We start from the raw sequence: 16,899 nt of genomic DNA, 5'->3' as shown, positions 1-16,899 counted from the left end.
CACTTATATTGCTTCTTTCTCTGCAATTTAACTTAAGTCAATTGTGTTGACCTGGATGAACTTTCTGCCCTTTAAAATATTCAAATAACAAAACGTAACATGGAGCAATGAAGAGGCCAGCCGAATGTTTGCCTGTAACTTTATTTTGATATTTTGTAGAACAGGAGAACCGATGATTACAAAAAAAGTCCATGTGTTCTACATGCTACACCTTAACCTAATTCAGCATGCTTGTCTGAAAAAAGTACATAAAAAAAAAAAAAGACAATTAAAATTGACGTACAATATACTCACCGTTTACTTTAAATGTACCTTTCTCTTGCCTCCATGCACGCAATGTTTAATACATCACATTTAGATTTAAAAAAAAAAAAAAAAAATTTAAGACTTTTAGGTGCTGCTTTAAACCATAACTTTCTTCCACTACGAACAGAATGCACCTATAAATAAAACATTTATTTGGACAATATTGATGGAAAAATGGAAAGCCTCAACACAGATGAATTTGCATCCTACCATAAAAACAAAAAGGAACACTTGGACGCCCAAATAGTGCTGAAATGAAAATGGTCTGTCCAACTCCTCGCTCTTCAATAATCACATTGAAATGACACAAATTTTCGATAAAATAAATATCGCACATCTGCTAGAAATAAATAATGATCACTGAAAAACACCTCACTATGTTAAACGCTAACGTGAGACAGATTTTAAACTGAGACCACTTCAATTCAGGGTATGAGGATGGTCGTGGTGTGTAAAGCACTAGTGCGGCTTCGAGTGTCTCTCACGGCTGTTACCTTGAGGTAGATAACACATTACATCAACGCCTACGATAATGGTTGCTGCTGGCATCATGTGTCACATTTACAGTATGAAAGGGCTGTAAAGGAAGCTTTCGTTTATTATGTCGTCATCCAAATTAAACAAAAATCCATCGCATCTACTCTCGTCACACCCCAAAAGCCAAATTAGAAATCCCCCGAAACCTCAACCGCCGTCCCGCTGCCGATTCTCCGGTAGTCTACAGTACGTACGTGTGCGAGTGACAAGCCAGTTTCAGCAATGAGGGCGTAGACGTAAACCCATGAAGGCCTGGGCGTCAAGGCTCAGAGTGACAGAAACTCCTTAAACGTAAGAAATCACCCATCTCCACTCTTAAAAATTGACTTTTAAAAGAACATTTAAAAAAAAAAAAAGGTATGAAATGATTCAAGTAGAAGAACAAAAATTGGACAAACTAAACCGGCCGTCAGAGAGAGGATGCTGCTTTTTCTAGTTAAGATGTTTGAAGATGCTGCTGTAGGTTTTGTGGGCGATCTGCGGCGAGCATTTGACAGCACAGGGGGTGAGCGAGGCCTGGATGGATTTCAGAGGCAGCTCGCCCGGGCCCAGAGAGTCCAGCTGCACGTTGAGCACGATCTCGGCGCTCCGGGTGAGGAAGCCCTCGGCCGACTCTCTCTCCCCGGCCTCCGGGGTCTCCGTCTCCGGGGCCGCGGCAGACTCGGCGACGCCCTCCTCTGTCCGGCCGAACAGGTGGTCCAGGTAGCTGGTGTACGTGCTCTCCTTCTCGAAGTGACCGTCCCAGCACGCCTCGTCGATCAAGCAGCCGTTCTCGGCGACTCGCTCGCCCGAGCCGAAGCCCTGCCAGGGCTGCGCGGGCCAGGGGCCGTCGCTGCCGACCAGCGCCAAGCCGCTGCCTCCGCCCAGCTGGGCCAGGTTGACCAGGCACTTCTCCTCCTTCTCTTGACTTATGGACTTGGACATGGAGCCCGAGCGGGGGGCCTCCAGCTGGGATACAGAAGAGTTGAGCTCATTGAGGAGGCCCACCTCGCTGAGGAGGCCCACCTCCTGACAGGCCTCGGGCTGCAGGCTCAGTTTGATGGTACTGGCGATGAAGGAGTCAAAGTCGAAGCCTTGTTGGCCAGGCGGCTGCGTCTGGTGTTTCTCCTGCTCGCGGTCCTTCTCCGCCACGCTCTGGGTCTTCTCGGCCTCCCGCATGGCGATCTGGGCCTTCACCAGCCCGTTCTTCTCGCACTTGCTCTTGGCCTTGCGGTCGGCCTTCTCCTTGCTCTGCTGCTCTTTCCAGTTGGAGAGGTCGATGATGAGCTTGGGCTCGTAGTAGTGGTTGACTTCGCTGTCCCGCCAGATGAGGTTGTCCAGGTAGGAGGGCGACACGGCCTTGTAGTTGCACGTGTGGCTACACTGCAGGTCGCAGTATTTGTTCTCGTGATGCTCGTCCGGCCACGACCGCTCCGACGAGAATGGAGTGGAGTAGTCGAAGGAAGGCTCGTCCAGGAGTTTCTCTCGATCTCCGTCGGCGTACTTCCGAGGGTCCACCTGCGACACACAACGGGCACAACTGAGCAAAGCAACTACTTAACCTCCATGGTGTCATTTGGACAGTACAATGGTACCTTGACTTACTGAGTTTAATTTGTTCTGTGACTTTAACAAAAAATAATAATAATGCGGCTTCAGAAAACAGGTGAGCTGTGACTGGTCGTTACTTGAGCCCTGAGCAACTGTGATGTCATTTTCAGTCGACAGAAGTGACAAAATGGCCGCCCCCAGTGATGGCTAAAAAGGGGTGGATAAACACTTATTCCACTAATGCAATATTTATCAGAATTTATCAGAAACTAGTGGGCCTGCATGGAACATTCTTAGAAAAAAAATGTTTGGGTTGACTTCCACTTTAACCAAGTGTTTTCATAAGAAAATCAATCCTCTTATTTATATTAAGGGTATTAGAATTTGGTAAAATAATGGGACGGAAATATTAAGGCATTTTTTTACAATGCAATGCGCAATTAACTACGAGTTAACTATGAAAAAATGCATTAATCATGATTAAATATTTTAATATACATGCTAACATCTTCATTTCATATGTGTTGCCTTTTCCGTGGAAACCGGGTCGAAATGGCTCTTTGAGTGTTAAAAGGTTGCCAACCTCTACTTTAGACGTTTACTCTTTTCCAACATTCCTGCTAATTTACGTTTGACTTTTACAATCGGGATGTAACGATATCCAAATATCACAATACAATATCACGATACGAACCTCACGATATGATAACTATCACAGTACTGTGGGGAGGTTGGGGATTTTCCTAATAGCTCAACGGTGCAACGTATGATGGTTCGCAATGTTATGTTTGGCTGAAGCGGGCAAAGGTCAGCAAATTCAATTTGAATATTGTGATATTGCCATTTTTGTTACATCCTTTTTACCAATATAATCCCAATACATCCCATATTGACTCCCATTACAGAGCAAGAGCTCACTCCTTCTTGGGTTGCTACTCTGCGTTGTAAAGTAATCGCTGCTAGCCACTCTAGCCTAGCAGCGTAGGGGCAAAAACAACCATCCAGAGTTTAGTGACACCAAGCAAGCAAACTTCCGGTGGAGCCTCACTAAAACATCTGTTAAACAACTTGACTCATTTCCCACGTCTGAATACTCTCGCCGGTTCCTACCGCCGCCACCACTACTACAAATAACACTCAACTTTTCCCCACCCCCCCTTCATTTGAACAGCAGCTATTTGAAGCTCACTCGTAACGCACATTTTTGCAGCAACAAAGCGATTGCTCCTAACTGTCAAACTGCGAAAATTAGGGCACGAGGAAGTCAAGGTACAACTGCTCTTAATCTCCAACCTGCCTTTTGAACACTTTGTCAAGATGGCACCAATAGACAAAGTTTGATAGTTGGTTAATAATCAAACTCACGCACCTGTACCACTTCCTCATCCGTGACATCAGAGAGGGCCCTCGGGTCCACTTGGACTTCTTCTGGGTCATGAATGCTGTGCAAGTGCCAGTCAGCCTCTGACAACTGGCTCTCGTGATACCTGAGAAACAAGGCCAGGGCACAAACGGTCAAAAAAACAACACTGGCTCACAGGCAAGGTACCTGCTGAGACTTCTAACCAACTAGCACTCATCAAGTCTTCACACACGCACCTGTCCCATGTGTGGCTGTGGCTCTGGTCCATGAGCAGGATATCGTCGACTTCATCTTCGATGTGGAAAGGGTGCAGTGAGATAGGCTCGTCCAGGGGGAAGGAGTAATCAGCCATGTAGGGGTGGGCCAGCGCCTCTTCCGCAGTTAAACGATCCATTGGGTTAAAAGTCAATATCTTTTCGAGGAAATCCAGGGCTGCGCAGGAAGGCAATGGAGGAAAAACAACGGATGCATTTGAGTGAGGCAAACTTGATGCCAGTGTACCTCACGAGTGTGACAGTAGAGTGACCCCCCGCCCTTATCCACATCACGGTTCGCTGTTCATGCCCTGCTATATCTTGGATGGTAATTCAGGCAAGCCAGAATTTTAAGTTGCGTGCCCTCGGTGTAGTACCACAACATGCCTGAAAATGATGTTGCATAATTAGAAGCAAGAAGAGGAGGCTGAGCAGGTCCCCACAGCGCAGAGAGAATGCCTGTGAGTGTGTGTCATGTTCTCTGTGTTGCTGCTACGTGTGTCCTAAAGAAGCAGTTATTTGAAGGCTCATAAAGCAACATCCATGCTCATTTCAATTAGCAAGTCTATGGTATTTCATTTCCTGAGTGGGTCTGGAACGTGACCCCCTGCGAGGGTTCACTGCATTTCCAGAGGGTTAATACCTTGAGGACTGACGTCAGGTAGCAGCTTGGTGAGCGGTGTCTGAGGTTTGGACATGTCGTTGCGGATGAACACGGGTATGACGCTGTGGAGCTCCTGGCGGTCTTCCTCTCGCAGTACTGGGATGGACTCCAGGATCAGCTGCATCTGCTCCAGTTCATGGGCCCCTGAGCGACCAGCCGGACGTTATTAGGGAATATTCAACACCTGTGTTTGCTTTCTGCTCAGCCCTGGGCTGTTTCAACTACGGCATGACAAACTGCGTCAACATTTACCCGCAAAGAGTGTTTTCCCAGTGAGCATCTCCGCAAAGATGCACCCGGCAGCCCACATGTCGATGGCTTTGGTGTAGTTGTTTGGCGAGAGCAGCAGGCGGGGAGACCTGTACCACTTGGTGACTAGACCTTCAGACAGGTGACCCTGCGGCAGAGAGAGAAAATGCAGGCACTGTGAATGAAGCAGCTCACGCAGGGCTGAAACAACAACCAACAATCCAGAGTTTGAAAATGACAAAAGATTGCCACTCTCGTGTGCAGTTCATGCAGACGGCACGCCAACAGGACAAAGAGCGCATAGAGATGAGGCAGTTGAAAGGGTGGAGATCAGACACGTGCGGGCCCTGTCAGCACTCTGAGAGCAGGATAATCCCTCGCACTCGCACCAATCTGCATTGAGGACAGCGAACACAAAAGGCAGTTGGCCTCTGAGGGGAAAAGTACACTCACTGGCCTCATGCTTTGGTAGTTTGTGGCGAGGCCAAAATGGTCAGCTCACCACTGAACAAGGCTCCTGTTTCTGCCCTAATTTAGCGGCAAATGCTCATTGCCACGCTATCCTGAGGCCCGCCCTTGCTCACGACACCCCTCCCCTTCTTCCGAGGCTGGCAACCAATTGACAAACCAGTTGACCTTAACTAGGTTGGAGGCAGCAAATGTTTGTTTTGTTCTTGCATGTTTGCTAGCCGTGATAACACAGTCACCCCCGTGCATATTTGCAGTGCAGCATTCGCGAATTCACAAAAAAAGTCACCTATTCACTTTTTTTTTTTTTTTTTTTAGTGCTCACAAACTCAAGTGACGCGACTGAAAAAAAAAAAATCACTGAAATGGACCGTCGCAGAAAAAAAATTGTTGGCAACTCACGCCCGCTCTCTGAGTGACTGAGCCCCATACACCTGATTACGCGCTGCAATAGAAAAAATGCAACTCTGTATTGTGCCTTGGGGTTCCAAATACAATATAGTGTACTGTATTATTACTTTTACTGAACCACAAAAAAAAAACTTGGTACAATTGTCAAAAAATCATGTGGCCACAAAGGGCAACAACGGCATGAGTGTGGATTTGTTTAAAGACTGCTTGGCAATGATCGACCGCTTCACCCCTCCATGTTTTGCTTTCTTTTCGTGAGTCTGAGCGGACAAAGATCACATGCAAGGTTCCACAAGGGTCAATGCCACTTCTATTTAATATCTACATCAGGGTTGTCAAACCAACTTTACCTGGGGGCTGCTGGAGATAGGATCAGGGTGAGGCTGTGCCACGTCAGGTTTTCCACAAGAAAAGCTCTGATAAAAACATTCCACTGTTCTCAAATATCTTTATTTTTCCACACCATAAAATGAAAAAAATAAATCAAGAATCAAGAAGAAAATAAAATCAATCAGTAATACATATATAAAATAACACGAAATAAAGACTTAACGACATATAGCTGGTGAGTAGAGAATTCTAATCATTCAGATTCAAATGTGTGTATTAACAGTTCTTTAACTTTCTGAACATTAAAGAAATTCTGAACATGAACTGTTCTGAATACGGCTTCTCTTGCCTACTACTTGCTGCTGGAGATCTGGCAGCGCTTCCTCTTGAATAGCCGAGCCACATTTGGCTCGAGGGAGGAAGCAGTTGAGACTCTCAGTAGATCTCGAAGATGCTCATCAGTAAGTTTGTTCCTGTAATTGAACTTACTGAAGTTCATGGCGGACAGGATCTTTTCACACAAGCATGTGCTCCAAAAAGGCACATGGTCCGCTTGAACATTCGAGAAAGCTCAGCGAAGCTGGGAGTCAATTCTCTCAAAAATTGCCCAAGCTTGTCTGCTTTTCACCTCCCTGAACTTGGCCTTGTGTTCAGAGTTGCATTTCAGGTCAATGAACTCTGTTTGAAGCACGGAAGGGGCATCTTGCACATCAAAGGAGAAAGGGGTCCCCAAAAATTTGAAATGTGGCTCTGTGCGTCTTGAGGTCTTCAAATCTGTGGTCAAATTCCTCCAGTAGCTTCAAAACGGCATCAGCATACTTCTCACCACTGAACCGTGTGCCTGCATCCATGATTGCCTTGCATGCTGGGAATTGGCTGAGAGAGCTGAGCTCTCCATAGTACAGGTTTTGTGGAGAATGCTCTCACATTGTCAGAGACAGCACTGACAAGTTGCCCCTGGCCTTGTAACTTCTTTTCAGTACATTAAGCTCTTGCGTGACAACAGCAAGAAAAGTTAAGTCCATGAGCCATTTAGGATCACTTAGCACAGGAACAGCCACCCCATCCTTCTCCTTGAAGGTTTTCACTTCTGCTCTCAACTTAAAAAAATCTCTTCAACATGTTTCCCCTGCTGAGCCAACGTACCTCGCTCTTAAAAAAAAAAAAAAAAAAAGCATGGAACTTTCTGTGTTCCTCCACACCCTCCCCTGCCAGTTTTTTTATGCCACCAGTCCATTTTTCCACACTGTGTATGTGTGTATGTAATAGCGTTAGCATTAGCATTAGCACTGGCTCAATGTTTTCCTAGCCCTCATTTTCCCCGTTCTTTTGTGTTTGTGTGTAGCATCAGGTCTGGTGCTTCGGAGCAGCCGGATCCGGTGACAGCCACACTGGCGTGTTGTTTATCTGTTTAAATATGTATTCAGCAGCACTGGCGAAGGCAGCAGCGGAGGTTGTTTACATCCGTGATTTACACGTGTATTCAGCGCTGCTGCCGTCCCCGGTGCTGCTACAGCGGCGGGTTGTTTACATCCGTGGTTTACACGTGTATTTAGGCTGGTGCTGGGCACAGTCACGTTGCCGGGATAGCCCGGGTGCTCTGAAGCATGCGGCCCCCGGAATGAGACAGATCTAGCTATTTAGCACAGAGGTAGTGCTAACACATAAAGCATCCTTATCAAACTCGCGCTGGCCTCGCTAACATTAAACCTTCATATCAAGGTGGGGGCCATAAACTATGCAGCCCGCGGGCCTCGGGTTTGAGACCTCTGATCTACATGCTGCCCCTTGCTCAGATTATGGAGCATCACAACATCTCTTACTATACTTATGCAGATGACACGCAACTTTACATTTCAGCATTATCACATGACTATAGTCCCTTAAGTGGATGAACCAGAATTTTCTACAGCTCAATCCAGAAAAAAGACAGAAGTGACTGTTTTTGGCCCCAAAAATGAAAGGTCCAAGATCAGCACTCACCGTAACCCTATGTCATTGAAAGCTACAAATCAAGCCTGAAATCTTGCTGTAATTATTGGCTCAGACCAGAATTTTAACAACCACTTAAAAGCCATTACTAAATCTGCCTATCATCAACTGAAAAACATAGCTTGAATTAAGGGCTTTCTGTCTCAATCAGAGACAGAAAAAATTGTTCATGCTTTTATTTTCAGTAGGCTAGATTACTGTAATGGCGTCTTTACAGGTCTTAATAAAAAAAACAACCAGGAAGCTGATCCAAGAGTCCTTACAAACACCAGGAAACTGGACCACATCACACCTGTCCTCAAATCACTACACTGGCTTCCAGTGAGTCAAAGAATAGATTTAAAAATCTTGCTGCTGTTCTACAACTCTCTAAATGGTCTTGGACCAAAATACATGCAAGATATAGGAGTACCCTATGAAGCATCTAGACTAGGGTTGTCTCCATCGCGTTTTTTCAAGCCCGAGTCTTTTGATTTTGATATCTGCCGATACCCCGATCCGATACTGATTCGGGCCCCGAGCCAATATGTCTTCAATGCATTAAGAAAAAAAAAAATGTGCATCCGATTTTTCTGAATACAGAAATATACATACATCAACGTGTATATGTTATATGTTGTTATATGCTATTTATATTTTATGGACTATTCCACCAATTCAGTGCCAGTTTCTTTTTGTAATACTCAAAATAGACTCAAAGTTTTGCCTCTTTTTTAAGCACAAAATTTGATGATGCACATATTGAACAACTCAATGTGCATTTCTTCATCTCAGAACGTGTTTTATCATGTCCGTTTTTTGTACTGAAACTCTTGGTGGATTTTAGCCATGACATTTACACTAATTGAATGGCTACTTTAAACAATACATATCAATGTGCTGGACGATTTATAAAAATGTATTTTCATGTTATTGCCTGGGCGTGCAAATGGCCCCAATTTGATTGAATGGCCCATATAAGCATTAACATAGATTGAGGGATTTCTCAGTTTGACACACTTGATTTAATGGTAAACAATACATTTACATCGTTATTTAAAAGCTTGTGCAGGCTAAAATGAATAGCCCAGGCATCTCCATATGTTGGGTACTTGCGTGACTTATCTCATCTACAAACGACGCTATTGATTTATGACCTCGTTAAATGCAACCAGTGGGGAACAAGCTTGCTTGTCACAAAATAATTTAGAGTTGTTAAACTTCTATTTGATGTTCTATCGTTTAGACGTGTCACAATTGCTAAAATGTCTATCTCGCTTCTCAACTGTCTCAACTCAATGCCGTTTAGCGAGGAGGTTGGCTTCTTTATATCAGGCAAGGCGAACCTATTTAAGGAGTATCCTTTCGGTTTGCCTCTCGCTTCAAACAAGCTATGATGACAAGCTCACCCCTCTGTCTCTGCCTTGCTTGCTGCTGTCCGCAGCGGAGTAGAATGACATGTCTGTTGTGTGTGTGGGGCACACAAACTACAAGGCTCCAGGAAAGAAAAGTCACACTACTTTGTTGTATAAAAGACACTACTGGCAATATATGTGCACATTTGGATTATTTTGTAGCTTTGTGACCTTTTAAATGTTCAGAAAATAATAAAAAAAACAGTCTCTCACCCGATACCGGATCACCTGAAAAATCACGTGATCGGCCCCGATTTCCGATAACGTGATTGGATCGGGACAGCCCTAATCCAGACCCCTCATGTCATCTGGGACAGGCCTCGAGTGTTCCCAGAACCAGAATCAAAGTGAAGCATCATTTAGTTACCATGCTCCTAACCTGTGGAACAAACTCCCTGCATACCTGGGGTCTGCTCAAACTGTCAGTTCATTTAATTCAGGGCTAAAAACATTTGTTTACTGCAGTATTCGCATGAATCAATCCATTATTCTCTTTTTTTAATCCCTATTCGCACGCTATCTTTTAATTTATCGAGGCTGATTTCAGGTCCACTCAATTCCCACATGTTAGATCAAAACACTTTTGCTACAAAGACAAACGGACTGTTAAGAAGGTCGAACAGGTCTGGGCAGAGGAGTGAGTCAAAGGAGGCGTGTGTACAGGGAGATCATCCTAATCCAAGGATGACAGTGAAATTCAGTCAGGTGACCAAATTTCTTAACATCTTTTAATTCTAACGCAATCCAGCACATCTCTGACCTCAATTACCTCAATTAAAAATGGAGTTCATCACGACAGTCTCACTGGCCATGTGACCAAGATTTTTCAGATAATCCACTTCGGGAAGTCTATTACTGCATGTTTACAAATGCATACAGCCTTGGGAACTTTGGGGGAAGATCCTTAGAAAAAGAAAAAAAATCAACTCCATTTCTTCAGTGGATCAAGTGAAGTTTGGTTCAGACATGCTGACTGCTGGTTGAAAAAGTGGGTCAAGGATGTGTGGTTTTGGGTTGTGGATTGAGTCGGATTCTTGTGACAATTCCTGTGATCCCTTGAATGCCAAACCTTTGGGCTTGCTCAAGTAAAAATCCTACTTTTGGTGATACACTTTCACCATTATATTTGCATGTTCAAGTGTTTTTTCCCCAAAAAAATATGTTACACATACCCTTAAAACACAATATCCTTTTTGTATAAGGCCCACGTTAAACTTTCAGAATATTAAGAGGTACAAATTATAGGCAAAAACAAATTTACAGTCTGAGCGGACATGGAACATAGGGTTTAGCTCAGTTTTGGGCGAAGTTAAAAGACATAAGCAAGTCCCTTTGAAGGAGGATCTGAGCAGTTCAGGTCAGATGGTCGCATGTGAATTCCAGCCACTCTTGACGTCGAGGGCTGAACACCAGGTTCACACACACACGCTTTCGCAGAACAAAAGGAGAGATCTAACGCTTCACGCCAAACCCAAGCAGGATTAATTCAAACTAATTCTGAAGGGAATCAGAGGTTATTACTTTAGAAAATCCAGCGAGTCAAAGTAAATGTGGGTTAAAGTTGAGAATTATTTTTAACAGCACTCAAGGACCCGATGTTAAAGTGACTCTTTATGTTGATAAAGTTAGTAAATCCTGTTTCGGTTCACTTCCAAAAGAGAACGTGTACAAAGCGGCTGTGAAAGCAAACTTGCGAAGTGATCGAGTTCAACCGGCCAGCTGACACTAACACACACCCAGTGCCTGCACGACAGTTTACTGGCAGTGCGGTTCAGGGGGTGATGGGTTCATTTTCAAGCAAGCCTCGTTAGGTCTGAAATCCGACACGTACTATCAAATGGCGGCCAGTGCCATGTAAAGGGTAGTTAGTGGGTAGCGGCCATATTGGCATTCTCCCTCCTACCAGCAGTAGACCACTATTGTTATCGCAGATAAAAGCCAAAACACCGAAGCTCCGTTTGGATAGGAGAGAAGCCATTAAAATTCAGCTTGGCGACATTGACAACAGCATTTGTGACCTTGGCAAAAAGTCAGCAGACAATGGCCCAAGACAAGAGGACTGACCCCCGGCCAGGCAGCTTTTTCTTAATAGCAATTTCTTAATAGCACACATGCTTGGCACCAGGAAAAGTGTGTCTATCGAGGCCAAAAGCCCAGGTGGAAAAACACCATAAGAACGCAGCGGGAGTATAATAACAACTGTGGGAGAAAGGCATTTCTTCCCAGCCGATGTGAGCAATACCCTTCCTCTTACTACAGCGGAAAGACAAGTATGGTCCCTCCCCACAGTGTGACTCAAATGAGTCAGATGAACATTTACCACAGAAGTGGCAGTTGAAACAATGAGCAGTTATAACAAACATGTTTGTGTGAGTCACGTGATTGAAAAACAAAAAAACAAACAAACAAACAGGTGGCAGCAGCCAGGATTGTTTCTCACTGTGTAATGAATGAAATCTCTCCAGCCAAAAGGGTCGAGTCACGTGGGACCTTCAGACAGAGCAATGACTAATCCGTGTCACGTGTGATTGTCTCACAGCTCTGAACGGTGAGAGCGAGTGAAACTCCCCAACCTACATTTCAACATCACACCACCATGTGGGCTTCAACCAGAATTCCCTCATCCCTTTATAAGGATGACAACATACACAAGGCCAATAAAAAGCCTTCCATCTGGATATGGTACACAGGACATTAGCTCCCCTTTCATACTAAAGATAAAGCAACCTGTTTTACAGCTACAGACAGGAGAAAACCTGCTCCTAGAGTTTTTAATTTACATACGTAACCATTATCTATTATGAAAACAAAGCGACATCCATGTAAGGAAAGGAACAGTAGGGATCACCCGGAGATGCATTTTGTTCTAAATAACCAGATTTGATGCACATTTGCACACAACAACCAAAATAAACATATAGTGTGACATGTCATGTGACAGTAAATTAAAATCTTGATGACAAGTAGCGTAATAGGACCAAGTTTTCATCAAAAACCAAGGTAGAGGTTTTATAGCTAAAAAGTATATACTATTGAAAGGCACAAAAAAAACAACATTTCTAAAACAAAATGTAAATGCGTTGTACTAAAATGGAGTTAAAAAAAATCACAAATATTACATGCACGTAAAATGTATTATATGCTATTTGAACAAAATTGTACTTAAATGTTTGAAAACAGTTTTAAAATAAAAGTTACAGAAAAGTGGACCTGACAAATGTACTGGATTTAAAAAAAAAAAGTTTAAGATGCTAGAATATTATGCACTGTTCGAACATTTAATTCAGTGATGTTGCATACTTGTGCGATGAATGAACCACACTTGGAATCACTGGTCTATATGATTGTGACAAGCACAGCTAGCAGCATTAGTCTTTGAAGGTCTCAGTTTTCAGTTGTTTAAGCTTGTAGTGGTTGTTGCATAGCTCTACTGTATATCATTTGTCAAACACCCTCACGGCCAAAGTAATTTTTTAACGTTTTGATAAACAAGACCAAAACAAATTCAACCAACAAGAGTTCAGTTACCTCTATTCAACCTTTGTGCATTACCATATGCACTGGGTGAATGCTAACCACGCAGTTACAGGCAGAAGCAACCACATTGGCATTTTTTATTGCTATTGTGACACCACATTAAAAGTGACTCAGTAAATTCTGCCATTGGACTGGATAACTATCCATAGACTTATAAATACATACACACATATATGCATAGACATACGCATACATATGTATATTTGCTAGAATATGGATGTGTAAATTAAGAAACGATTGCCAATGTGTTTTTCAAAAGCTTCACTTCTGAGAAGGGAAACAGAGGCGTTACCTCACGGAACCGCATGCCGTCTTGTTGACTTCCTGCTATGAAACTGCGTCACCCCTGGGATGACCACATTAGTGTGCTAACAAACACTGCACGGCACGGAAGCACTTAGCCTTTTGGTCCCACTGACTACACACTTCTTACCTTGTGGGAGTAGTGGGGGTCCATGATGCGGGCCAGACCAAAGTCCCCAATCTTCAGCACCAGGTCCTCCGTGTTGACAAACAAGTTGGCAGGCTTGAGGTCGCGGTGCAGTACGTTGGCAGAGTGGATGTACTTGAGCCCCCGGAGGAGCTGGTACATGAAGAGCCTGGCATGGCCCTCAGATAGAAGGCCCCGCTCCAGCAGCTGACATAGATCCGTCTCCATGTACTCCTGCACTATGTAGACCGAGTTTACCTCAGTCAGGGACACCACATCCTCGGTTAGCCTGCGACCGCTGGGGCCCAATGTTTCGAAAACCTAGAAAAGGAGGTAGAAGAGGAAGTGGGAGGGGGTCATCAATGACATCATGTCTGCAACAAGTACACCAGTACCTTGATACATGACATTAACTGATTCACTGCCATTGACGAATTTACTTGTCTTTTCACAGTCCAGCCATTCAGTCCCTGGAACTCATTCATATTTTTTTCAAACGTTAGCGTAAAAGAAGGTCTGAAAATGTCTGGCAGTGAATGAGTTAATTCGTCCCATGACCAAGCTTGCACAGATAGGAATCGGGCCGGCGTATGACTACCGAAAATCTTAACACTCACAGTAGTAGTTGTGACTTTGGGGTTCTCCTAACGTACGGTAATGATATAAAATTATAAAATGAAAGAATGGAAAGGAAAAATGGTTTTATAAAGAGTTATTATTGCATGCGGGACAAGCCAAGCATTACCTCTGTGTTACGCCATTCAAGCATATTGCAGCTGTCTACTCGAGTAGTACTTAGGACTATGTAGTCCTTAATTTCCACTGTAACATGGTTTCCAGCCAACTACCAGTAAAGTGTATTCTTCACATATGTAGTTCTCCTTGGATTGCTACTCTACGTTTTTAAATATCCAAAGATTCTATAGCTCCCCTTTTTTAAGTCTACGTCACACTCACACACATCAATGTTTGCCTTTCAGGGGAGTGGCCTAATGAGTGCCATCAAGAGCTGCACTCATGCCGGTAGTTCAGTGTTAGCGTCTGCTCCTTACGAGTGTTTTCATTTTTCATGTATGTTCACTCGATCTGAATCATACAAAACAAACACCAAGCAATGACTAACTTGAAAACTCACAAGTAGGCATACTTAGAAGGGAAGGTACCACTGTATATATATATATATATATATATATTTCGCACAAGCTTGAGAGCACACACAATACCTTGACTATGTTGTCGTGGTCCAGGCGCCTTATAATCTTAATTTCTCGCAGGGCATGCTTGACACTCTGGGGATCAGTCAGGATAATCTTCTTCACCGCCACGCGCTTGTCGCAGTCGGTGTCGACCGCTGAGAAAACCAGGCCATTGCCCCCGTAGCCGAGAGGCTTCAAGTCCATGTAGCGAGAGCCCAGGTCGAAGCCGTGGATGTTCATCAGTGACTCAAACTTCTCCGCCATGATGACTACTTCTTACGTGGCACTCTGCTAATGTTGCGTCTCTATCTTGCTTTACTCTAATGTTAACACTAACAGAAGACCCCCCCCCCCCGCCAAAACTGCTTCAGGTGCTGCACTAATGCCCCCACCCAAATGCAGTCAATCACCTCCCAGCTAACTCCCTGTCCTCCACCTCCTCCCCTGTGCAGCCGTCACCGTCAGACTAAGGTGTAGTTAAAGTTTTTCATTTTGAGTGACGACAATTTAAAAAACCCAACACCACACCTGGTGGGTGGCTCTACTTAACAAAGCAGCTCTTCCGCTTAAAGTAATAAATGGAATGAATGTTGAGGCCAATTAAAAATGCACTGTTAGGCTCTATAAGCTCATAGTTGCATCCTCACAGTGGTATACATTCAGTGTACAACTGGTCCTGAGCAGCTTCATGGCAAATGTGCCAATTTGGACTTATTTTTTTCCTTAAGATTTTTTCTTGTTTTTTTTTTGTTTTGTTTTTTCCTTTCTGAATAATTTTCCTATGGTGTGACCTGATCAAAATTAATTGTAAAGAGCCTGCCTTTAGATTGGGGCCTTAATTGTGAGCCTCAGTGATCAGGTGGCTCAAGCTCGCCACAGTCACAATCGAAACTATCCTCCATTTTACTTGGTTATAACCTGAAAGACAAGAACAAGCACAAAAGAAAACCGTAAACCACAAATGATATAATATCAACGCAACTGTTTAAAATTAAAACACATAACACGTTCAAAAAAGGACAGTGGTGGCGAAAGTACTCTGCACGTAAGTAAAAGAACATATACTCAGGGATGCACTGATACAAGTAAGCTGTACTGCGCTACTATAACATCAATGAGCGATTAATCGATTTCAATTGAACTTTATCACACTGTAGTCGACTACAAAAAAAATTTCCAGTTGATTGACCTCTGGAAAGTACATGTATGGATTCGAGTGGAGGTAAAGGTCATAGTCAGAAAAATAATTACTGAAACACGGGCTTCTTACAGACCTAACTTAAATACAGTAACGGAATATTTGTACACACGCTAATCACTACACAACTCTCCATTAACTACAAACTACAACATAGTTATAATTATCAAACCTTTGGCGTACGTTTACGATAAACGAATCCGTTGTAACAGCGTGTACCTCAGTTAACATGCTTTATAGTGTAGTATTTTTACTTCGTTACTTTGTGTCCTTAATAGCAGCTAACCGCACCCGCCCGCTTTGGCTAGTCGCCTCAATGGTATCGGTTGAACTGTTTAAGATCCACTAAACAACCTCTAATGAAATAATCATCATGAGCTCGTGGATCTAAAAGATGATTAATGATTTGAATACCCTAACGTGAAAATGGCAGTGTAACGAGACCAAGTGGCGGAAAAGGGTGAACATTAGCTCGCTTGATCGCAAACTTGCTTATGTGTTGAAATAAACGTCGATTTACAGTTATGAAAGACCGCCACAGAACTAGAACGCATTACGGATATTAAAGAAACATTAAGAGTCGTGAAAAGACGACGAGTTGCGAATCATTTTAAGAGAAAAGCCCATAGCACAGACAAAGGGGCAGTTGTTGGCCAGGCGACTGACTACGTGGTACAAGCTGTCCCACCAGCACAAAGCCGACGTCGGAAGAGACTCTCGAGACAGCCCATCGATGATAACAGCTACATCCAGAATTTACGCAGAATACTCACAGTTCGTATTCGTCGCATTGGAATCAAGATGGATGGAATTAATCAGAGCCGGCGGAGGTTAGCGTGCGCTCCGCTGCGGGAGCTGGGCCGACCTAATGCAATCGCCATTTAGCACAGCACAGACACCAACGGCGCCGTGACGTCACAAGAATACATTCATCGACTGTGGGATATTTCACAATCACTCCGGTTCACGTTGGAGCATGAATGGAAGTAATGTTTTTAAAATAAGGGCTGCAAAATTGTGTGAATGTTCAAAATTGGAGA

The 16,899-nt window shown here is 43.8% G+C and overlaps 1 protein-coding gene across 1 annotated transcript; it reads right to left on the bottom strand.

The window, feature by feature from the left end:
• Positions 1–123: 123 nt before the first annotated feature.
• Positions 124–15,024, bottom strand: mapk6 (mitogen-activated protein kinase 6). The gene is made up of 7 exons (XM_086025258.1): positions 14,689–15,024; positions 13,469–13,786; positions 4,907–5,051; positions 4,634–4,798; positions 3,973–4,168; positions 3,743–3,860; positions 124–2,340 (listed from the first exon to the last, which is right to left on the bottom strand). The coding sequence occupies exons 1-7, from the start codon at positions 14,923–14,925 to the stop codon at positions 1,276–1,278; spliced, it is 2,244 nt and encodes a 747-aa protein (XP_085881384.1). The 5' UTR covers positions 14,926–15,024; the 3' UTR covers positions 124–1,275.
• Positions 15,025–16,899: the final 1,875 nt, after the last annotated feature.

This window comes from Filicampus tigris, chromosome 3 (genome assembly GCF_054856515.1).
Source record: "Filicampus tigris isolate MCC_2025a chromosome 3, RoL_Ftig_1.0, whole genome shotgun sequence".
In the NCBI taxonomy this organism is placed as follows: Eukaryota; Metazoa; Chordata; class Actinopteri; order Syngnathiformes; family Syngnathidae; genus Filicampus; species Filicampus tigris.
Note: the sequence above shows the minus strand (reverse complement) of the source record. Positions and strands in the feature narration are given on the sequence as shown.